This window comes from Phoca vitulina, unplaced genomic scaffold (assembly GCF_004348235.1).
Source record: "Phoca vitulina isolate PV1807 unplaced genomic scaffold, GSC_HSeal_1.0 scaffold6, whole genome shotgun sequence".
Taxonomy (NCBI): domain Eukaryota; kingdom Metazoa; phylum Chordata; class Mammalia; order Carnivora; family Phocidae; genus Phoca; species Phoca vitulina.
In genome coordinates this window covers 21,323,041-21,348,148 of record NW_022589709.1, presented here as the reverse complement: position 1 = coordinate 21,348,148, position 25,108 = coordinate 21,323,041, and the positions used below count along the sequence as shown (strand labels likewise).

At 40.6% G+C, this 25,108-nt stretch overlaps 1 protein-coding gene across 1 annotated transcript in view; it reads right to left on the bottom strand.

The window, feature by feature from the left end:
- EPB41L4A (erythrocyte membrane protein band 4.1 like 4A) overlaps positions 1-25,108 on the bottom strand; it is a 243,427-nt gene that overhangs the window by 33,999 nt on the left and 184,320 nt on the right. The window contains exons 14-17 of the mRNA XM_032403864.1: positions 12,585-12,675; positions 9,813-9,896; positions 8,714-8,824; positions 602-649 (exon numbers count right to left, since the gene is read on the bottom strand). Coding sequence (XP_032259755.1) covers positions 602-649; positions 8,714-8,824; positions 9,813-9,896; positions 12,585-12,675 — 334 coding nt within the window. The remainder of the gene's footprint in view (positions 1-601; positions 650-8,713; positions 8,825-9,812; positions 9,897-12,584; positions 12,676-25,108) is intronic.

The following is a 25,108-nucleotide window of genomic DNA, read 5'->3' as shown; positions in this document are numbered from 1 at the left end:
TGGTCCTGTGACTGACTTTATCAACAGAATGACGTGGAAGGGCTACTCTCTGCCAGTTCCTGGACTGTCTGTCTCTTTACAGAGTGGGTAGCTCCTGCTTCCTCCTGGCGCCATCTCAAGAAGCCGAGGCCAGCCAGGTAGAAAGGCCATGGAGAGAGAGAAGCCTCAGGCCTCCCACCATTTTGCCAAGACATCAAACAGGAGAGAGAAAGGCCTCTTGAATATTCCAGCCCCCGCTGCCCTCTGACTGCAGCTTCATATGAGACTAGCAAAACCAGCCTGTTCAATCAACAGAATCATACAACATATATATGGTTGTTGTGGCTTTAAGCCACTAAGTTTTGGGGTGATTTTAAGGTAGCAATAGATAACCAAGACAGCTCCTCTGCGATACAAAAAAGCAGAAAAAAAGAGACATTGCTAAGGATGCTACAGAATGGAAGACTGAGAACCAACTGAAGCCAAAGCTGGTATCTCCAAGTTAATTTTTCTATAATGACCTCAAAGGAGTCACTAACAACAACCCCCACTCTGGCTTCCACTCTGAGTAATGCTAATCCTTCCTCCCTCTCCCTGTCCCTCCTGCCATTTTTGTTTTTACCTCCTCCTTTGCTTTAGATCTGAGTCTTCACCACTGTTATGGGCTTTCCTATAGAAAACAAATAAATGAAGATATTAAAAAAAATAGAAAATTATCCATTGGCTAAGGAAAGCACAGCAAAATGAGTTTCACTTCAGTTCACGCATATCTGTTTTGTATTCATTCATTTTTAAATCCCACAACATGCCCAATTCCAGAAGTAGAACATATCACCAACCAGCCTCCAAAAGCCAGCAACCTCAAGGAGGCTGCAAACAGTCTATAACAACAACGCACAGCATGTCTGTGAAGTACGATTCACCCAATGATGGGACTGTCTGCAGTTCCTACATCTATAATCTGACGAGTCCAGTTCTGCCATAATCTGACTGGCATCAGCTCTCACTCGCATGCGCTTTCCAACACCCTGGCCTCCAAGGCCCCTGACCATTTCTCTAATAACCTCTTCACAATAACTCAGCAGCCCACATCATGGCCACACTTTGGCCTTTCTCATCTGTAACCACCTCCAAACACTTTGGTCTCTGGCCACAATCTCCTCCCCTTCCTATTTACACTCCTGAACAGCTCAGATGGGGCATCCTGGTTAAACATGCAGATCTGGAGCCAGACAACCTGAAGGTGGGTCCCATCTCCTCCACCGATGAGGTGTGTGATTCCAACAAACTACTTCTCTACTAAGCGCCTCAGTTTTCATGGAACCTCCCACAAAGGGCTGTTATGAGGATAAAATGAACACATTTAAAATGCACAGAGTAGGACCTGGCTTACTGAAGCAACCAATAAATGTTAGCTCTAATTATTATTGCTTATTTTCATGACTTCCCTTCTACTTTCTTTGACCTCAATAGAACTATTTGTTCATTGACCTTGCTACTTCCCATCCGCTCCTCTTGGCCTTTCTTCGTTTCCTCCCTGACTCCACTGAGTTTTCCATCATTTTGATAACATGTATGCCAGTACTCAAAACTTCCTCCAATTCTGTTTGTGCTTCAGTATTTCTGGCAAGATCCCACACATGGGTAAATCAAACTATCCAGGTTTTCTGAGCCAGCCTTCAACAGCTGGCTGACCGGTGCTGGAGGGAGTTACAACAGAAGGACACATTAGTTATACTACAAATTCATGTTCACAAACTTCATGTGAATCCACAACATCCTCCCACCTTTCTCTGATCTAAGTACTCTCTCTCTCTCTGCAAAGCAGTTTCAAACTCTTTTTACCTCACAACCCTCTGATAAACCAGTCCCTCAGCATCAGCAGCTGACTTTGTTTTCTCCTTCCAAAGAAAAAGTAGCCATCAGATGGCAACTCTTTCATATTCCTGTTACCAAAAATAGCACTTGCCTACATCTCCTTCTGTGTTATTTACAGATCTTACAGATCTGTCCTTACAACTAAGGTCAGTCCCTCCACCTGTGTTGTCTGGGTCCCATCACCTCTTATCTTCTCAATGACTTTCAGTAACTACCCTCCTACCTCTCAGATATATTCAACTTGTCCATATGGAAAATTCCTTACCGGCTTTTCACGTTATCAAGTTTCTACTACTTAAACACACACATGTACGGGGCGCCTGGGTGGCTCAGTCGGTTAAACGTCTGCCTTCGCCTCAGGTCATGATTCGGGGTCCTGGCATCGAGCCCTGCGTGGGCTGCAGGGAGCCTGCTTCTCCCTCTCCCTTTGCCCCTCCCCACCGCTTGTGCTCTCTCACTCTCAAATAAATTGATAAAATCTTAAAAAAAAATAAATACACACACGTCTGCTTGACTCCATATCCCCCTTCATTTTTCTCCCAGTCTCTCCTCTCTCTTTCAAAGCACCAAACTTCTTGAGAGAGGTGCCTAAGCCCCTTGTCTCTGGTCTTTACCCTTCATCATATGTGCCTTCACACCGGTTGGGCAGACATGGCTCTTTCATGCCACCATCACGACATACCTTCCCCCACTTCACAAACATACTTATATCAAACAACGTAACGTTGATAGTTCTCTGTCCTTACACCAAATTTTTCGATAATTTTTACTTGGTATAAATATAATTATATATTGTTTACAGATGATCTCTACAGTGTTTAAGGAATACAATTCCATTCTTGTATAGGTTTTACAATTTTCTTAAAGATAACAATTGCCTAGTTTTCTATGTACCGATAGATTGCTTAGTTTTCCTTGTTTTATCACTAATTCTTCATCAAAACTCTGAGAGCTGCAAAAATCCTCCTGAGATGGGTGAGTACTTAGGTAATCTACAAGTTCCACTAATATCTTCCCTGGAGCCCTGTGCCCTCCTGCTCACATCTAGATGATCTGTTCCCTAGTACTGCTGTGCAAATGTCACTTTGATTACTCCCTTCACCATGATCTAGGGAATTCCTTCTGCTTCTTTGTAAGATGAATCCCATATTTCCAGTTCTCATGACTACTTGCCTTGGTTTTGGAGGAACATATCTTCCAGTTGTTAACAGAGAAAGTCCGCATGGCAGGTACATTTTCTTTTGAGAGCTGGAATTTCTCAAAATATCTTTGACACACGTAATTATAGTTTTCTGGGCTTAGAATCCTAAATTGAAAAGAATCTCCCCTCAGCGTTTTGAAGGCAATGCTTATCTTCTTTCTCTGACATTGCTGTTAAGGAGCCCAATGACACCATTCTGATTTGTCAACATTTGTGCATGAACTTTTTCTCTCTCATATTCCTCCCTTCCTGGAAGTTTTAAAAATTCTCTCTTAACCTATAATGTTTTGAAATTTAATGATATTGGATCTTGGTCTGGATCTAATTTTCCAGTCTATTATACCAAATGCTCCATAGCTTTTCTCTATAACATTTGATCATTCAGTTTGGGATATTTTCTTGTACTACTTCTTTAATAGTTTCCTCGTCTGCATTTTTTTTCCCTTGGAAATTTCACTACTCAAATGTTTGATATACAGGTTTGATTTGTTTATCCTTATGCTCCATATATCTGTTTTATTTTTGTTCTACTTTGGGGATGATTTCCTTAACTTTATCTTCCAAACCTTCTACTAATTATTTTAAATTCTGCTACAGGAATTTGAAGTCTAAGAATTCCTACTTGTTCTTCTCTTTTGATATCAAATTTTTTTCTCAAGATAATTACACTTTGGGAGTGCCCGGGTGGCTCAGTCAGTTAAGCATCTGCCTCCGGCTCAGGTCATGATCCCAGGGTCCTGGGATTGAGCCCTGCATGGGGTTCCCTGCTCAGTGGGAGTCTGCTTCTCCCTCTCCCTCTGCCCCTCCCCCCAGCTCATGCTCTCTCTCTCTCTCTCTCTCTCAAATAAATAAAATCTTTTTTAGGGGTGTCTGGGTGGCTCAGTCATTAAGCATCTGCCTTCGGCTCAGGTCATGATCCCAGAGTCCTGGGATGGAGCCCCGCATCAGGCTCCCTGCTCCGTGGGAAGCCTGCTTCTCCCTCTCCCACTCCCCCTGCTTGTGTTCCCTCTCTCGCTGTGTCTCTCTCGGTCAAATAAATAAATAAAATCTTTTTTAAAAATAGAAAAAAACCTTTTAAAAAAAAAACGGTAATTATACCTTTAAGACATTTTTCTTGTATTGTCTCTATTTCCTGTGAGTACACACATGCACACACACACACTGCTCATTGTCTGTTTCAGTCTCTGTCTTTCCAAACAGAAGCTATCGTCAAATGCCAAGTGATTACGGCTCTCTCTTCATATTTAAGAATTAGGCACTAAAAGGACTGAAACCCTCTGGATGGTGCAGAGAATGTTAACTGATGGCTTCACTGTGGAGCAAAGTGATGTGGGCAGTCTCAACTATTTCACTGGTGGATTCTTTGAAAGTTGGTATCTGTATGTCTTTTCTCTTATATCTGTCTTTCTTACAGTGAGATTCTCTGATCTCATGCTTGGGAGATACATATCTGGCTTCCAGCGTTCTGGGAATGAAGAAGAAAGGGAGCTCTTTCATAAGCAGATTTTCACTCTAGATTTTTCCTCCGTCTCTTTTCTCTAAAAGTAATTTCCTCTGAACGTAATCCTCTTCAACCAAGCCAAATAAATGCTGGAGTTTCTCCCAGCTCTGTCATTGGCTTGGTCTTTGCATTCTATCTCTACTGTCTACCTAGAGAGTCTCATCTCTGTTTCTTATTTCAATTTACATCTTTAAGAAATTTAAATTTTAGCCAAAAGCCAATCTATCTCCAGACTTATATCCAACAATCCACGTGAATCCTGCACTTGGACTTCTCAAAGATTCCACAAATGCAATATATCAAAAACCACTCAAAATTGTCCCTTTCAAGCTTGTAATGTCCTAGTGATTATTATTTCAGTGCATCACACTTCAAGCCTGGCTTTCATTCTTGACATCAGTTACTCCTTCACCTGTCATATCAAACCTCCCAGCCCTATTGATTTTACCTCCCAACAGGTCTCAAAAATATCCACTTCCTTAAATCTCCACATCACCACCTTGGCCTGAGCTCCCATTAGCCTTTGCCAGGACTCGCATGGTAGCCTGCTGGCTGGCTCTCTCTTTCCCCTACTGCTCTCTTCAACCTTTTCTCCACAGGACAGTAAGGCTCATCTTTACACAGTACAAACGTGATCTTGTAATCCCCGCCCTTCTAAAAACTACTGGGCCTAACAACCCAAATCCTCAGGTGTCCTATGAGGTGTTTCTCTCTGGACTCATTTATGCCCCACTCCCTTCCACCCTAAGGCCTCTGCACTTGCTAGCTCCTTCACCTCTCTTTGCCTGTTCTTGTCTCAAATTCCAGCTCAAGCATCCAGCCTCTGAGAACCCTTCCCTGGCCTCCTTGACTCAGCAATGCAGCACAACTTCCCATCATGGTGCTGGTAATACAGGTATTTGGATGGTAAAAGTTATCAAGCAGTTATTCTTAGGACACGTGTACTTTTCTGTATGCATGTTAGGTTTCGATAAAGTTGTTTTTGTTTTTTTTTAATTCCCCTAAGCACCACATAACTCTCTCTCAAGAATATATAAAAGTCATAAGTGCACATGCGTTTGTATGATTCATGTATTTCTTCCCCAACAAACTGTGAACTCCCAAAGGGCAGGGACTTTCTCTAGTGCTGTTTAACACAGGGCCTGCATAGAGTAGGCACTCAATAGACATTTCTGAGTGTAAAGATGGGTAGGGGTGAAAATAAAGTGTACAATCAGAAAGTAGGCTGGCTGGCTTTTTCTAGAACAGGAATGTTTAAAACAAGCAGGCTTCAGGGTCTCCATGAACCATGAAAATTATATGAAAGTGTGTATGTTTATTTAATTATATACTTTTCCCCCCTAAGGAATGATCCAACCTTTCATCAGATTCTCAGAGTTCTGTCACCCAAAAAGGTTAAGGACCAGTGTTCTAAACTCAGCCAGAATTTGAAAGATGTACCCATCTACTGACAAACTGGCAAAATATAAAATTTTGGTATCTTTTGCAAAACATATTATTCTGGCATCCATCACAAAATAGAATTTCCTATTATTAAATTTAAGTCCTTGAGATTCTATCATGGTGTTGACAAATCTCAGTTTTAAATGTCAGAGTTACTCTAGCCTTGCAGGGATTTGTGCCTGGGGGCAAGGTAAATATCTGTGAAGATAAAGCAAGACTGACAAGGACAGGGACATTCAGAGGGCATTTACAGTGGAAAGGAACAAAGAATGAGCTTTAGCTCTTCTTTGCCGGCATGTAGCAATGGCTAGTCTCCTCAAAACACTCATGCCCAGTAAAAGACCTTTCAAGTGGTACACATAACCAGACAGAAGGCTCTATGGCTACTCGGACAAAAAGATTCTCTTTACTATAAATCAAAACAGTCTTTCCCCTGGACTGTGCCAAAGAAAGGATCCTGTATCCACTCACCACAATTACTCATCTGTATTTCACAGAAAGCCAACACAAAAAAATGTATCTCAATATAGAAGGCATGAAGTCTAGATTTCAGAATGTATATGCTCCAAACTATTTCAAGCAATTCGTTTGGGAAAAAACTAATGTAAATTTTGGTATATTTTAGCAAAACTTGATAAATTCATTTCCAAGTATACTAAAATAAAAATGACCATCTGCTCGACATGTGCAATTATATTATTTAGGGAATGCTGTCAAAGTATACTAGTAATGAAGGACGAAAAACTATAAAAACCTATTTAACAATAATCATGCAGTGCCAAATTCTTAAAAATATTTAGTGATTCCCACTACCCATGCCCCCTAAACACACATACACACACAAATGCACTTTAAAGTATTTCCCTGCGGTGTTGCCTGGGTTTTAAGTGCTGTCCAAGTCGAACAAATCCTTAATAGGGAGGGCAGGAAATCTCCACCCCCATATTTAAATGATGATTTATTATCCCTGCCTTTTACAGATGAACAGATCTGGATCCAAATCACAAAGGACAGTTACCTGCAGCCCCCCAGCCTCCGTTTTCTCATCTAGGCCAAGATCCTTCCACTGGTACGCAGCCCCATCCCAACCCATCAATAATCTCCCCTGTTTTGTCAAGACTGGAAGCCTGAAAACTACATTTTCTCAGACTCCTTTGCCAGCTGGGTTCCACTCAGCGAGTGGTGCTCAGGAGAGATCTGAAGGCAGGAGAGAAGGGGAGGCAGTTCTGCTTCTGACACACCCGTGGCATTCAGTCTTGCTCTCCTGCGAAGTCGGAGCCCCACAGCATCAGCTACAGCGGTGGTCCCTCTGGCAGTGGCAGCAAGAGTAGTTGCTACAGTGATGGTGCCCACAGCCACGCGGCAGCAAGCATGGATTCAGGAAGGCCAGCTCCAAGGCGGAAATAGCTTTCATCCTGCCAGCCCAGGGCCAGTACAGCACCCAGATCTCAGGGTGCACCTCCCCGCCTTTAGTTCCTTCAATGCTTCAATTGCATGCAATTCCCTGCCTTAATCCCTCTTTGCTGGAAATGCCTAGTGATTGAGGGATATATATGCCATCTTCCACAGGGTTATTATGAGGATCAGATAATATATAGCAAGCAATTTTGCTCAGTCCTTGGAACATAATAAATGTCAACTATTATCCCTTTGTTCTATCTAATCACTGGTGGTCATGATTTAGCTCCCCCTTTCCAGACCTACTAGGTGAAGGTACATTGTTGACCTCTGTCTCCTTAACCATCAAAGGATTTTGGTGAAGCTGGACCTGGTTTGAGAAAGATGGGAAACAAGACTCTGGGAAATGCAGAAGCCAAAGGAAATGAACCAGGGATGGACCAGCAAGTAAGTGACAATAAGGGCAGAGAAGAAAGAAGGGCTTCTGTTTCCCTGATCCACAGTGATCTTGATGGTTATGAGAACATGACATGAACTTCTCATACTTATAAAGGTCACAAAATACCATCATGTAGGTACTCAAAGTAAAACACAGTCTCTGTGAAGTAGGAATGAAATGAATTTCACTGGTCATTTCTAGGTCTTCTTCTCTTGGACCTGTCACATTGCCCAGACTGCTTTTCAGAGAGTCCAAAACTTCTAGATACGGACTTTAAAAAAATTAAGTACATGCAAATATAATCACAAAAACAACCTGACCTGCTGGGTAAAATGTAACAGGATCCATTTTCCCTGTGTTTTGAAAGGGGTTTTACTCAAGTGTATGCAACAACATCAGTCTGGAGAACAGGGTACTAAGCCTCAGCTAAGATTTACCTATAAACGTAATTTTGTCTTCTCAGGTCAGAGCATTTAATATCTTTGATACACAAAAATATAACACTAATATATTATTAAATTATATCACTAACATAATATATATTATATATGTTACATATTATACATACTATATAATATATATTGTTAAAATAGATACATAGCGTGTATTTTTTAACTTATCAGTCTTACTGTACAGAAAGCAAGTTTCCTACCAGTACTTTATGAAATTATTCTCTGAAACTTGGGCTGTTTAAAGAGAAATGCTTCAGGATCCCTAGCTCATTTTATCTCAAAAAAAAAAACAAAACACATAATCTTTCTGTTATTCTTGGGAGGACAGTCATGACATTATGAGAATAACTTGTGACAAAAATGTGACCGGGACCCAGAGCTTCTATTGAAAATTAAAAACCAAGGGCCTATGTTGAGCTCACCTCCTCCTCGTTGGCTGTACGGAGTCATCGCTCCCACAGGAGGGGTTTCGGCGGCGCGTGTAAGGGAACTTCGGGGATTTCACGCGGTCATTGGGAGAGTTGTAGAGTCCACTGGAGTAGAAGAGGAAGGGTCAACGAGATCAACAATGCCCACAGAGGCCCTGGAGGAGCAGACACCCCAGCCCCCACCTACAGAAGTGTTCCCCCTCTCAGGGATATACTGGATCACGCGCACACAGTTCTCTTTGCTGACAAGATTTATTGAAAGAAAAGGGAGGTAAGATCTGGCAAGTCAAATCGTTAAGAGTCATTATCTTTCAGGAATGGATCTCTCACTGGCCTTCAATGGTGAGAAATGAACACACAAATGATGGTAATAATAACAATTTGCATTTACAGCAAACTGACCGTATGCCAGGCACTGACTGAGCTAAAAGCTTTATATTCCTTATCCTAGCTAATCGTCCGATCAACCACAAGCAATGAGGTACAATTATTAGGCCCATGTAACAGAAAACAAAGTGGAAATACGGAATGTTTAATTGAGTAGCCCAAGTGAAGGAGCTAGGAAGTGGCGGAGTTAGAATTTGAACCCCTGGGTCATCGTACCTGGAATCACCACGACTATAAAGCCAGTGAGGTATAATGCAGGTCTGCTGCTGGTTTGGATTTATGGACAGAGAGAAACTGAATATATGGATATTTTTGTGAATAAAATTCTTCTAAGAATCATTAGTCCTCAAATACACTTTTCAAGTACAGTTTTTTAAGGACTATAAAATAGAGGGGATTATCATTAATATGTCATTTAGAGTTCAAAAACACACTCTCTTACTCTAAGCCATCATAACGACATTCCAGGTAGTGTCTTAATGCATAGTTTCCCGTCCTGTCTTCCAGGAGAAAGTTTCCCCGTTAGGATACATCCTGCTGATTTCTACTTCAAAAGTTCTCCGTCATGCTGATTTAGGAATCTGACTGCCTTGTCCATAGCTAGTAACACCCAGTCACAAAGCAGTTGGATTCCATTATTTAATGAGCTGCAATCACTAATCCCATTTCTACTGTTCTCCTTTAGAAAAACAATGATTCTCTTTACCTCTGGGGGCCGTTTTCTTCCCATGGTGCGTGAGATTTGCTTCTTTGCGTATCAGGGCTATTTTCATTCTTTACTTTCTTAAAGCTTTAATTTAAAAAAGAAAAAAACATGGAAAATAAATTAAAGGGAGAATAAAAGGAAGTTAACTCACATATTTACTTCTTCAGTGAAACTGTTCAACAAATGTTTTAAAATGTGTTTTTATTTATATCCGTGACTCATTCCAAAAAGAATATGAAGTGGCTGCCTAAAACAATTCACATCTCCAGCAAGTACTTTTGGGCCCCCCTCCACCTTTTTTTCTAGTATTACTGGTTTAAGTCAACAAAAGCCACGTCATCCACTGTTAGGAAACTTTGAAGAGAGTCCACCTGCAGGACAGGAAGCAAGGGCAAGGGTTGAGGCAAGAAAAGAAGAAAGCTGACAAGGAAGGAAAGCTGGGGTATGAGGGCTCATGAGGCTGGCTCCCTCTTTTCAGCTCTGGATCTAAATCTGTGCAGGTAGGTCAGCTGTGGACAAGTTCAGGCTACCCAAACCGACCTTTCCCAGCCCCCAGCTTCCGCCATATCTTGGCTTCATCCTTCCAAATCAGAATGACTTCCAAATGCTATTTCCTGACCTAGTATCATCTTTCTGCCCTAAGAATGTAAATATAACTGAGTTGTTATTCAATCTCAACAAATTGTTTTAGACACACAGGGGAAACACAGAGGAAAAGACTCATCAGAAGCCTTGGGCCACCACTGAGGGAGGGGAGGTGTATCACCTCTCACATCCCCAGAGTCTCAGCCTCAGGAAAAGATAGAGCTACTTAACTTCTAATCCACATTTAACCCTGGCTTTTTGAGGTATCCTCTATATAAATGTCCTTGAACATGGTCATAGCAGGTCATAGCAGGATTCTTTATAACAGCCAACAAAGAAGAGAGGAAAAAAATGACAAGGCCATTTCAAAAAAGGAAATAAACTTGTATCCTACTACACCCATACAGAAATTAATATAAACCTAAAAAGTTATATATTTGACATAGGCACTTAATTCATTGTATTAGCATATAGTAGGTAAGTTTTATTTTTTGAGCAATACATTATTTTGATTAAACTTAAATAATCTTTGGAAGATCAAATGCCCAAAGTAAAATCTTACTTTTGACATGAGAAGAATAAATACAGTAGATACTTAATACAACAGTATTAAGTGTGTGTGTTTAATAAATCAGAGATGAAAAAAGGGAAAAGCGAAGAGGGAGACTGAGAAATTCAGTAGGGAGATGAAAGGGGAAATGGGAGAGCAGGCGAAAGTTAGAGAATAATGAAATCCTGGGTGGCTGATTAATTGCATTCACTCCCTAAGCCATTTCTCGTCTAGAACTTGAGTGGGAAAATCTGGTGGCCCTTCAGGTATCAGTCCTATCAGCAAGAATGCAGTTGTAAAGGGGACTGAACTCCTTCTGTACATTCTAAAAAGGCTTGGGATCTGAATTTCATGGCAGATTACTGTTCTTATGTTGGACTTACCATAAGCGTACCCTGTACATACAGATTAAGCGGACACTCTATCCACAGCTGTGAGGCTGACTGAGGCAAGCACGGTCAACTAAAGTGTATACAAAGGCAAAGAACCTGGCATCCCAAATAGAATCCATAAAGGGAGTGTCCCCGAAGTAAACAAAAGAAAATGTAAGCAAAACCAGGGGGAAACACCACAACTCTGAGAATCCTCATATCTTAGAATTCTTTTGCTAGGAAATTATAAACTGTATTCCTCCACGTAGCCACAATCCAGCTGAATGAAGATACCATTATTTACTAACAAAAGATGGAGCAGATGATCAAAGACGTCTGTCAAGGTCACGTATTTCTGACTGCTTGGACTTCTCCATGATGTGGGGAGCTATCGCTATAGACAAAGTGAGCTGATGAAAGCTGCTCATTGTATTTCTCAAATGCTGTTCCGTGAACATAATTGGAGATAGGAAAAACTGACGCCGAAACAGTGTCTTAGCAGAGGACAAGACTGATCTTTCATGGAAACAATCCATGTAATATATTGAGAGAAAGCCTTTCCGCTGGGGAATGCTGCTGGGGAAATTGATGCAGAGGACCATGACAACTCTTCATACATATGCAATCACTGACTTCGGAAGCCCTGCGCCTCTAAATGCTATAAGCCCTCTTCCCAGGGCCACAGTTCAGTGCACCGTGGTGATGAACACAGTACATTAAACATGAATATCATCTACTTTATGTCACAGGTCCCTCTGAGTAAGTCCATGATATCATGCCATTTTAACAATCACGTGGAATTTTCCCTTCACTGCCAAAAATGCGGACCGCGGACTGTGAGTTCACTATGCTGTGCCAGCAGGAGCATTTCCTTCAAATGAGAGAGGCAGGTCCTGTTGTTTATATTCCACTGACATTCTTTTTTTAAAATTTATTTATTTGACAGACGGTGAGAGACAGCGAGAGAGAGAGGGAACACAAGCAGGAGGAGTGGGAGAGGGAGAAGCAGGCTTCCCGCGGAGCAGGGAGCCTGACACGGGGCTGGATCCCAGGACCCTGGGATCATGACCTGAGCCGAAGGCAGACGCTTAACGACTAAGCAACCCAGGCGCCCCTCCACTGGCATTTTAAAGTATTCTTTGGCTCACAGACTATTTTGATCAAAAGTATTAACTATCAAAGTAAAAAGATTCTTCACCTTGCCAACAGGAAAAAGCATTTTTGTGATAGCATATCGACATGTGTTCTTTCAGTTAACCGACTGACCTTTTTATTGGTGAAGGTGCAATAATTTTAGTCGTTCCTTCATTTTCTCCATTTTCCACGTTTGCTGTTACCCGATTTATGCTGTTTGATCCTAGCAGCAAAGAGGGGGAAGGAAAGATGGAAGAAAAGAGATAGTGGTGAAAAAAAAAACACAAAGAAGCCAAAAAGTTATTTTAAAATGCAATTTTAGGGACATCATGGCACATTTTATTGATAAATTGTAATTCTAAATAAATAATGAATCAGCCAATAAATCTAAGGTACTATTCCCTGACATGTACTAAGCCCTCACCATAACAACGTCCAAGGGGGTCTAGGATATGACACCACTTGAAAATGGGCCCTTTTGAAACTTTAAGAGTTAACTAAGTCCCCAAATCATGGATATTCTTTAGACTGTTAAAACAGGATTCTAAAATATTTAGTACTATATATTGGTACATAAGACCTAATAATCAGTCCCTGATAATTATGGTGAAGAAATGACTGTTTTTTGGCATGCCATGATAGCCCCCATTCTAAATCAAACCAAAAATATTCCAACTCATAATGCAAACGGCAAAAAAGAGTAATACAGATGTTATTTCTATCACTCACATGTTAAAAAAAAAAAAAGTTCAATGTGTGGGGTTTTTTTTATACAAACATCTCTAAAAGCCTAAAACTGCTTAAAAGCTACTATTCCACATATTTGCATCCATGCTAGATGTACCAGCAGAGGGAGCCCTCAGCAGACACAATGTTGAAAATCAGGCTCCAAATAAAGATTAAGTAGCCAGGCCCACCCAGGAAGTCTGGATCCCATTCTCAGGACACACACTGATAAGCCTGCAGGGGTGACACGGGAGGACTGATGATGACCCTTCTCAAGTGGTGTGCGCCTCACTCTGGGAAGTACAAGGGAGACCAGCAAGGGGATGCCCAAAGTCCTTGTTCAATTAACTCTATGTGACATGCAGGTGTGTCTAGAGAGCAGCATCTTGCGGAACTATGTCCAGAGTTCAAGTCCTTCAATCCAAAGTGTAATCACCACTAAGCACTTACAGTTTTTGAATCATAGGGTGAGTTTGTAATACTATTAAGAGCTAATATTTATTGAGCACTTACTATGTGTCAGGTGCTGTCCCAAGCACTTTATTTACTTATATAGTTTTCAAAATAATCCTATATAATGTAGATACTAATATTATCCCCATTTTTAAAAATAAGAAAAACAGGGCTTTCCCAAGGTCCCACAGATCATGAGTGAGGGGACCAGCTTTGAAACCCGGAAGTCTAGCTCCAGAGACTTAAGCTCTAAACCACCATGATACATGGCCTTCCATGTGCCATCTGCACCCCACCCTCAAACAGTTCAAAAGTCAGTGTAAATAGGGATGCCGGGGTGGTTCAGTAGGCTAAGGTCATGATCCCAGGGTCCTGAGTTGCTGTGTTGGGCTCCCTGTTCAGTGGGGAGTCGGCTTCTCCCTCTGCCCCTTCCCCTGCTCATGCTCTCTCCCCCCCCAAAAAATAAATAAATAAAATCTTTAAAAAGTCAGTGTAAATTAAGGGTCCACTGGAAGAGACAGCCTCTTCAGAACACTTGGAGGCACGTTTGATGACTCATCAGGAAAAATAAACATTAATGAATACACTTTGGACAGAGAGAACAGTGGTTTCAATGAAGAGCTCCTAAAACTATCATAATAAGAAATGGATTTAATATCTGAATTTTGTTCCTATTCTGGAATCCTGAAATGCAAAGGTAAGCCTGAAGATCTATGTGGCATTAAAGGTAAATTCATGTTGGAGCAACATTCAGAATCCAAGCATTAGAAAAGCAGTTTGGAGTCTACAAAAAATGTCACCAGCTACGATGAATGGGACAAAACCAGTCCCTTGAACTACCCTGTGTGCCGTGGGACATCGGCAGTGGCTGGTCATCGTCTATTCTGCCATAACCATTAACAACAATCCCAAGGGCAGATTCCCAAAGTTGCAGGCACAGATTTGGGCTGGAGCTGCTTCTCAACTGCAGAACTCCATGTGGAATGGCCCTGGGGCAGTGGCGGGAGGGCCTCTAGACAGTAGGTGTGCCCCAATGTTAATATTTTTATTGTTCCTAATAAATTCTTTTAAATGTGGTATTATTTTCAGTAGGTATTACTAATTCATAATGTAAATGAAGGGACCTATATTAAACTGGGGCTGTTTTCCCAGGCTAGGAGAGGAAGGAACACAGGAGAGCCCAATACCCAGTGCCAGTAACACCGACGGAGACAGCACTGAGTAAAGGTGAGCATCACGTGGACCAAAGCCTCTGTGACTAGCCTAAGAGTAAGCCCAGGTTCGCTTCACTTTTCATCTCTTTAGACTGATTATTAGTCTTTTCTTACTCTAACAACTGATCACCTCAGAGAAAGTGAGGGTGTTTAACACTTTTGCCTCATTTCCTTCTCTCTGAATCTTCTGAAAAATTAATAAACAGGCAGACAAATCCAGGAATATTTTCAAATAGAAAAGTTTCAAACTATGTATGTATGTATATTTTCTAAATAAACCAATGTCTGGTTATTCACAACATCCAATATATATATATATATATATATATAATTTATTTATTTATTTATTTATTTATTTATTTTGATGTAGTGTTCCACGATTCATTGTTTGCATATAACACCCAGTGCTCCATTCAATACGTGCCCTCTTTAATACCCATCACCAGGTCAACCCATCCCCCCACCCCCGTCCCCTTTAGAACCCTCAGTTTGTTTCTCAGAGTCCATATTTATTTGTTTCTCAGAGTCCTTATTTATTTATTTATTTATTTATTTATTTATTTATTTTGATGTAGTGTTCCATGATTCATTGTTTGCGTATAACACCCAGTGCTCCATGCAGAACATGCCCTCTTTAATACCCATCACCAGGCTAACCCATCCCCCCACCCCCTCACCTTTAGAACCCTCAGTTTGTTTCTCAGAGTCCATAGTCTCTCATGGTTCGTCTCCCCCTCCGATATCCCCCCCTTCATTTTTCCCTTCCTACTATCTTTGAGATGAAACACAAGATGGATGTTTTTCCAAAAGAATTTCAAGAAAAAAACCCCATACACACGCTGTCTCTCAAACACTCAGAAACAACACGTTGTCTCTCAAACACTCAGAAACAGTTCAGCCAGGCTTCTTCAAAAATAAATTGTTTGACTGTCAAGACTATTTTACTAACAGTCATATAACTCTCATATACACAGCATAAATAAATAAGGTACTGGCAGTAATACAATCTAATTCACGGTTCTTTTATATTCAAAACAGTGGACTACTAACTAAAAATCTATTTATATGTATTCCTCTTCTCTATAACTATGTGAGCTGGACAAGCCTGGGGTTTAAAAACATTATGAGGAAAAGAGACTACAGGGGAAAAAGCTACTTACAAGCATGAACTTCCTGGGAACACTTCTAAAATTTGCTAACTATAACTTAGGCTTTTCTATTCGTGGATGTAGGGTGCTGAAAAAGCCCTAATTAGGTAATATTTATTAGCTTTCTTTATGTTGCTAAAGGTGCACTTAAAAGTAGTAACTATACTTTTAAAACACTGTATTTTAACTAATTAGGTAAAATTAGTGAGATGTTATCACACTACCATTTGAGAAGAAAGGTAAGCAATTCTGTCAAGCTAGGTTGTGTTGGTTACTGAAATCTGCCAAAGTGAGAGAGATAGGATATGCATTATTGAGGTTTCCTTTTTATTTTTTTTAAAGGTTTTGTTTATTTATTTGTGAGAGAGAGAGAGAGAGTATAAGTGGGGTGAGGGGCAGAGGGAGGGGGAGAAGCAGACTCCCCACTGAGCAGGGAATCCAACATGGGGCTCAATCTCGGGACCCCGGGGTCATGAGCTGAGCCAAAGTCAGACACAACTCCCTGAGCCGCCCAGGCGCCCCATTACTGAGGCTTCCCCACTCTCCATGATGCTGATGTACACTACTGTCTTCCTTTCCAAGCCTCTTTCCCCCACACCATCCTAGCACCTTTCAGAACCGTCCCTTGTACATTAGCTCAGATACCTGCGCTATGGAGAAGAGGTGATCTGACAAACCCATCACACTAAAAGGCTTGAATTCTCATGTCTTACTGGCCAGAGAATAGTTCCATTGTAAAGAAGCAAAGGAGAAGCCAAATATTAACTAAAATAATTAACTGATCACAATGGAATTTCAGGCACTGCTCTAGAAGATATTTTCAGGTTGGAAAAATCTTTTCCCCTCATTCCTTTTTCACTGTAAATTATAATGGACCACCAGAAAAGAATATAACATATAGATATGAACAGTTTAATAATTATAAAATGAGCAGCTATTTAACCACTATCCACTTCAAGAAATAAAATATTGAGAGCAATTTTCCTACACTACATAAATCACTCCATTTGGGGCAATTCTTTCTTTTAGATAAAGCCAAACAGTTGTTTTCCATCTAAAATATCTAGAAATATGAATTATGTATATATTTCATAAAATATACACTAAAATTATTTTTTTAATTATTAGTAAAGGTTTAGGCCTCAAAATCTTAGTAAACTGAAGGACACATTACTGTACTGCTCCATGACTGTTAGCACAGTGCTTTACACATGGTAGGCATCAATCAATGAAGGTCTACTGTAAGGGATGTGTTTGTTTCTATTTTTTCTACTAGGAGGGAAAATTCAAGATAATGATGTTATTTTGTAGAAGTGTCAAAAGTAAGTCCCCCCAAAAAAGTCTGTATGTAGAGCTATGGGAAATGCAAGAAAGAGGACATGTAGCCATATCCTACAGGACTAGGCTACTTCTTAAGAGTTTTCAAAGCTACCTTCTGCCATAATTCGGGGCGCCTGGGTGGCTCAGTCGTTAAGCGTCTGCCTTCGGCTCAGGTCATGATCCCGGGGTCCTGGGATCGAGCCCCGCATCGGGCTCCCTGCTCGGCGGGAAGCCTGCTTCTCCCTCTCCCACTCCCCCTGCTTGTGTTCCCTCTCTCGCTGTGTCTCTCTGTCAAATAAATAAATAAAATCTTTAAAAAAAAAAAAAAAAAAAAAAGCTACCTTCTGCCATAATTCACTATTCTTCTAAATGACAGCTGTAGATTATCTATAACAGAAATCAGTTATTGATATATGGTTATTAAGGCTCCTTGTAAATCTGTATTTTATTTTAGATAAAATATTAATGCTAGCAAGACCATTTAGAGTTAGGCGCATCCAATTCATTATACATAGTGTTCACATTAAAAAGACAACGGGCTTTATTTCAAGAAGCTAGTCCCATTTGGAAGAGTAAGCGGATCAGGGGACTGCTATAGTTTATTAAGGAGCCAAATCTAACTCCTGTGATCATTTTGGTCTCTGGACTGTTAGTCACTACAGCTTAATATGGGTGCACACAATTCTCTACAGTTTAGACAAGACTTCAATGCCAGCATCCAATGCTCTATGGTATCCTGCCTGTTCATTTTCAACATCCTAAATGCAAATGCTTCCAGCCCGTGTGCATCAGACCACTACCAGGCTTTTGTGTGGCTTGGTTCTGTTCACGTTTGAGTGTCCTCACCTTAAATGACCCTCGCCTTCAGTTCAGGAAGAGTGGCTGTCAGAAACAGAATCAACTTTCCCAGGATCTATTTAGCCACTTGATCTGGAGGCAATTCTTAAAAGTCAGCCCTGTGATGTCAAGACTTGGTGATGAATATACATGGATTTTCAGTTATAAAAACACTTTGCATTTAAATAGTATTAGGCGTCTCACAAGATTTGTAGCTCAATTTGACACCTGTCAACCTAAATTAAATTTTTGATATTATTTAAATGTTGCCAATGCTTTTAATTTGCAGAGTGGGCATGAGGATAAATGTGTGGCATTAAATGAAAGAAGATATATTTGGCAAGTGACAATGCCTTATTTGGTTATATGAGGGAAAGGACAAATAGCCAATAAGTAAAGCAGGATTATAATATATAAACAATTTCATTAAAAGAACTCTCAAATATGATAAATTTGTAAATTTTTACGTTAAATTTTATCCCATTTATTCACTTTTTCTTATCTAAATTAAAAAAAAAAAAACCTATATCTGATGCTTAAGACAAGTAATCAGGACAGATTATAACCATTCCCAACACAACAATTATGTATTAGGTTTCAGTAAAACTAACCTGATTTTATATTACCTAACCCAATGCAATTTATCAGAAAAAAAGTGTTATTCATGAATTAAGAACAAGCTAATAATTGGAAATACAGCTTAGTTCTAGTTGTCACACGGACAGTACAAAGTCACTTTGCCTTGGTTTCACCAACTTTAGACTGGGTACTATGGAAAAATGGCAGAACATATAGCAAGTTAGGAAAATAAGACATTCTTCTAATACCACAAATTATGGCCCAACAGGAAAATTTGGCAGAACACTCAGTAAATTAGGTAAAACAAAACTGAATCTCAAAACACAAAATTTGGAAAATGTAAGTTTTTCAGCCTCCAATGACTAATTCTTTGAAGTTCAAATGCCTGACATCAGCCCATTCATCGAAAACAGGCAGCCAGATCCCTGCTTTCCCCGTTTTTTTTTTTTTAAGTGGGGGGGGGGAAGGGCAGAGGCAGAGGGAAAGAGATAATCTTAAGCAGGCTCCATGCCTAGCATGGAGCCCGAAGCAGGGCTTGATCTCACGACTCTGAGATCATGACCTGAGATGAAATCAAGAGTCAGATGCTTAACCAACTGAGACACCCCGGGACCCCAAGATCCCTACTTTTCTTAAGTTTCTGCATTCAAACATCCCAAGGGTGGTATTTAAGCAGTTACAGACTGCTTTTACAGACTTTTAATAAATAAATATACAGACTTTTAAGAAACTGATTTTGCTACACGTCAACTGCAGGATCAAACAAGGCTTTCTGCTAAAAAGCTGGAGGGTAGATTATAAAGAACTGGGCGTGAATGAGAAAGATGCTAGGAAAATATGTCTACACATGAAAGATCCTTTCCCTGGTTGGTCTGCTTCCAATTTCTTCTTCCCCGAACCAGTATTCTCCTGGATCCCTATGCTTTCCTCATAACCAGAATGATCAACTTGGGAACATGAGTTGGGTGGAAATGAAGGCACTGCATCCTCTATGCCTTTGGCAGAGTTACCAAGGTGCACACGCTGAGAGAGGTGGCCACAGACATCATCCTGGTGGGTCAGAATGCCAAGTTCAAAAACAAGAAAGGCACTTCTGAGCCTGGGAAGTCATCTTCACTCCCTGAGGTGCTCCGAGTAGAATGAAAGGATTCTATCTGAAGAACTTGCGATCTGCACCTGTGTGTGTTGGAGCGGCTGCCAGACATAGCAGTCACAGAGGGCCGCCATCTTTCCTTTCAGCAGCCATAGGCTCAATGACAACACCTATCTCTGAATGACTGGCTGGAATCGAGGGGTGGCACGTCACTTAAATACCAAGTTTTTCTTCTTTGATAGGAGGACACAATTCAAGGGGAGAGGGTTGAGTAAATGCTCACATCTTACCCTGACAGTACTCTTGCACTCCCCCAACCCCTCCAACAGGACCACGCAATTTAGAACAACATACAGCAAACCTCCAGTCATCTTCTGCTAAACAATTTATCTCACCTGGTGCAGGCAGTCCCATCTCTAACCTGAAGTTGGTTCTGTTTCAGAGGAGTATGCTAGACTCCTGCTTTAGAGGTTTTTATTTGGTGCAATTTATAATAGTCTATAAGATGTATACAAAGCACACATAATTGTATATAAAAATAGCTTTAAAAATTTAGCTAAGGTACAGTTGGGAAAATTATTTTTTTCTGCTTCCATAGTTAAGCTCATATCTAAGAGGCCTTAATAACTTAATGTTCTTTCAGCTTTTCACCCAGTACTCACTAAAAGAATGTGAAAAGCTATTGTGCCTTAGTGCATGTTTCTAAGGTGATATCTAACATTTTTTATCAAAAGTTTAAATAGTTCCAACTTTGTATGGTGACAAATGGTAACTAGATTTATCATGGGGATCATTTCATAATGTATAGAAATATCAAATCACTACGATGTACACCTGAAACTAATAGGATATTGTATGTCAAGTATACTTCACTTTTAAGAAGAAAGTTTAAATAATACCAAAGAATGTCATTTGCAGCACTAGTAAATATTGACACTTTAAAATGGAATTGTTGGGGCGCCTGGGTGGCTCAGTCGTTAAGCGTCTGCCTTCAGCTCAGGTCATGATCCCAGGGTCCTGGGATTGAGCCCCGCATCGGGCTCCCTGCTCAGCTGGGAGTCTGCTTCTCCCTCTCCCTCTCCCCCTGCTAGTGTTCCCTCTTTCACTGTGTCTCTCTCTGTCAAATAAAAAATAAATAAAAAATAAATAAAATAAAATAAAATGGAATTGTTTCATGACTCTCTTCAATGTGTCCAATGTAATAAAATACCATAGAAATTTGATACCCACAGTCATCCATTTTAAAATTAGATGAAATGAGTTTACATTTGGAAATTTCATGGCACTCTTTTTTCTCCTTGTATTTACATTTCAATTCCACCTTCTCTGGAAAAATTTACCCCAGAGTAATACATGTTTTACACTTGAAAGTTCTATTCATCACTCTATCTCACTTCTCTGTGACAAAAAATAGAAATAAATTTAAGTTTTACTTCCCATGACCATAAAGCTCTAGGTGTTAAACATTTCTTCTGAACTAAGTCATTACAATTATTAATAGATTATTAGCATACCAAACTAATGTTGATAAATAATTATTACAAGTAAAAAATAAACTTCTATTAGAAAGTAATTCTTAGGGGTGCCTGGGTGGCTCAGTTGGTTAAGCGACTGCCTTCGGCTCAGGTCATGATCCTGGAGTCCCTGGATCGAGTCCCGAGTCGGGCTCCCTGCTCAGCAGGGAGTCTGCTTCTCCCTCTGACCCTCCCCCCTCTCATGTGCTCTCTCTCTCTCTCTCTCTCATTCTCTCTCTCTCTCAAATAAACAAAATCTTTAAAAAAAAAAAAAAAAAAGAAAGTAATTCTTAATGAGATGAACAAGTAGTTTTGTTTTCCCAATGATGACATAGGTTAAATGCATTGAAGAATATTATTTAGTGCTAAATGAAACAGTTTGGCAATAATTCTATTCCTGTTTTTAGATAGATTTCAATGCTGAGAAATCTTGTTCACATAAATAAGTAGAGTTGCATGTATTCTGTTATGAACACAATGTCTTTAAAGAAATTCTATAACTTATATGTCTAGCAGCGATATATTATCTAAAATTATTTCAAATGTTCTATCGGATGACAAATCAATTGGGTCCTCCTTCAATTTTATCCAAAGTCAAAATGAGGAAATGACTTAGAAAAGGAGGTGTCGTTGGGGCACCTGGGAGCTCAGTGGGTTGAGTGTCTGACTCTTGGTTTCAGCTCAGGTCATGATCTTGGGGTTCTGGGATCCAGCCCTGAGCCATCAGGCTACCCGCTCAGTGGGGAGTCTGCCTCCCCTCTTTCTTTCCCTCTGCCCCTCCCCCCACACTCCTGCACACACTCGCTCTCTAAAATAAATAAATAAATCTTAAAAAAGAAAAGGAGGTGCTGCTTAATAATTAAGGCCGTTTAGTTTCCAGACACTAACTCAGGAGGTTTTTATCATTTAAGGACAAAACAGTATAACAGATTCTGGATGAGGAAAAGGTCTGCCTTTCTTTTGGACAATGGGAAATGGTCCATTGGTAAAGGGAGCTGGAGAGAAGAGCCAGCAGTCTACTATGGCAGGCCCATGCCCGTCAGGAAAGAGAATCTGAAAAGTGATTGAATCAAAACTGTCTGTATCCACACAACCCTTAAGGAAGTCTTCCTCTATCTCTCCTTCCCCACCGGCTGCTGCATAACTCAGCCTGAAATCTCTTGCCCTAATCCAGCCAGCCTTCAAAACCCACTGTCTTCACAATAGCATCATAGATCACCATAAGTCATAAGCAAATTATCCTACTGGACACTTACACTCTTCCGGAGCTCCACTCTATGACACTTGATACATCCTGCCCACATGTGAGTACATCTTTTACCTCTCTAGTCTGACAAAGTGGTTAAGGGTACAAGATCGGAAGTCAGACAAACCTGCATTTGTTTCTCGGCTCTGCCAATTTCCCCGACTGTGTGAGCCTGGACAAGTTTTTAAATCCCTCTGGGCCTCAGGTTTCTCATCAATAAAATAGAGGTATCACCAACTACTTATAGAGTGAATATGAGGATTAGATAATTTATAGAAAGTGCTTGGGGTGCCTGGCTCAGTCAGTGGAGCATGCAACTCTTGATCTCAGGGTTGTGAGTTCAGGCCCCTCATTGGGTGTGGAGCCTACTTAAAATAAAAAAATTAAAAAAATAATAATAAATAAAAGAAAGTGCTTAACACAGCGCTTGGTGTTTAATAAGTACAAAATAACCACTTTATTATTTTTAGATGACTAAGTTCCCCTAGACCAGGGGCCAAGTTTTATTCATTTTTCTGTGCTCCATAGAAAAGGGTCTCCACTGTGTGTTTTATCCAATACCTACAAGCAATCCAATTCTCAGAGGACACTGACTGGGTGGCCTGCAATTTAACTCAATTCTGACACTATCTACCTGAAGAATGTCAGATCCCACATGTTAACAGCTCAGTCCCTCAAGACTGGCCCCTCTTCTGGTTAATTTGCTAGAGGGCCTCATGGAACTCAGAGAAACAGCTTACTTATTAGATCACCAGTTCATTAAAAAAGGATATAACTCAAAAATGGCCAAATGGAAGAGATGCACAGGGCAAGGTATGAGAAAGGGCCCTGAGCACTACTCAGTGCATCTCCATGAATTCACCAACCCCTCAGAACCCCATCCTCTGGGTTTTTAGGGAGGCTTCAGTACACAGGAATGATTGATGAAATCATTGGCTATCACTGATTGAACCCAAACTCAAACACCTCTTTCCTCCCTAGAGGTCAGGGGGTGGGGCTGAAAATTCCAACTCCCTAATGATGGTTGGTTTCCCCTGGCAACCAGCCCCCCTCCTTAGGGGCTTCCCAAAAGTCACCCCACACACACAAACTCAGGTAAGGTTAAAAGGGGTTTGCCATGAATAACAAAAGATGCTCCTTTACCTTTATTGCTCTTATCACTTAGGAAATTCTAATGGTTTTTAGGAGCTCCGTGCCAGAAACCAGAAAAGGGAATAAAGACCAAATATGTATTTCTTACTAGAAATCATAATATCACAGGTCTTATGCCAAAGAGGTGCTCAATAAATTCTTGATGAAGGAAAAGGGAAAAGGGGAAAAAAAGTATCATTATGGTAACTCACTAAAGCTATGATATTAAATATACCATAGGCCTTTAGTTTTGCTTGCTTTTCTAATTTTGGTAGCTATGCGTGGAATGCTAAACATTCCTGGGAAGAGTGAAAATATTAACTTTTTAGAGAACATCTAACCAGACTCGCCATATATCAAGAAATCTTTTACAGAATGAAAATAAACACCAGCTTCAAGGCAGAATAGAAAAGAGGGCCAACTAAGGAAAACAGCCTTGAATAGACACCTGCCTATATGATCTACCTGATGCTCCTCACAGTTAACACTGCTACTGCCTTTCCCCCTCTTTGCTAGGTAAAATGTCCCAAAGAACTTAAACACTTTCTTAAAAAAATAATGCCTTGTTGTAGAAGCAGACTGACTTGCTGCTCCTCTATAAATTAGCAGAATGTACTGTCTTCTTAAGAATATCTGCAGAAACAAGTCGATCTGATCAGTAAGGAAATCATGCAATAGTGGGAAAAACTGGAGATGTTTATTTTCAAGTAATTCGAGGCCTTTCACCTTTTTTATTTTCCATTTATTTTCCAAATAGAGGCCCTAATATACCAAACACCTGGGTTCAAATCCTGACACTGCTCTTAGGATCTGTGTAACCTTGAATATGTACTTAATGTTTCTGAGCTTCAGTTTCCTCATGAGTAAAAAGAGAATACCACCCACTTTCCTCATGGGGTTACCAAAAGAAATAATGTTATCCACTGTTCAGGTGCAAGGAAACCAGCTCAAAATAGGGATTCATCTTCAAGACACAGCAGGACCTCACAGACTGGAAATCATGGCTCCTGTCTCCTACCCCCATTCTCCTCTCAGAGCTGCGTGGTCCTCTGGTGTTTCTCACAGTGAGTCCACTCTATTCTTTCTCTGCAAACCCCCTTCTCTGTTCATGGGTGTGCCTGGCACCTGGGCTGTAACAGTAGCTCCAAAAGGGGTGGCTCTCCCCAGCTGAGTGACTCATCCTCTGGGCTCCAACTCTAGCTTCTCTGGAGAAGGAAACTGGGCGGTTTCCTCAGATGCCCCATTCTCACCCCAGGAGAGAGGAGAGAGGCAAGGCCATTTCTACATGGGACTTCCCTGTCACCCCTCAGGATTTTTGGTCCCAGATCCACATGGTGCATTGTTCAAAACGCCAACCAGGGCACCTGCTCCACAGTAAAGGTAGTTCCTTTTCAC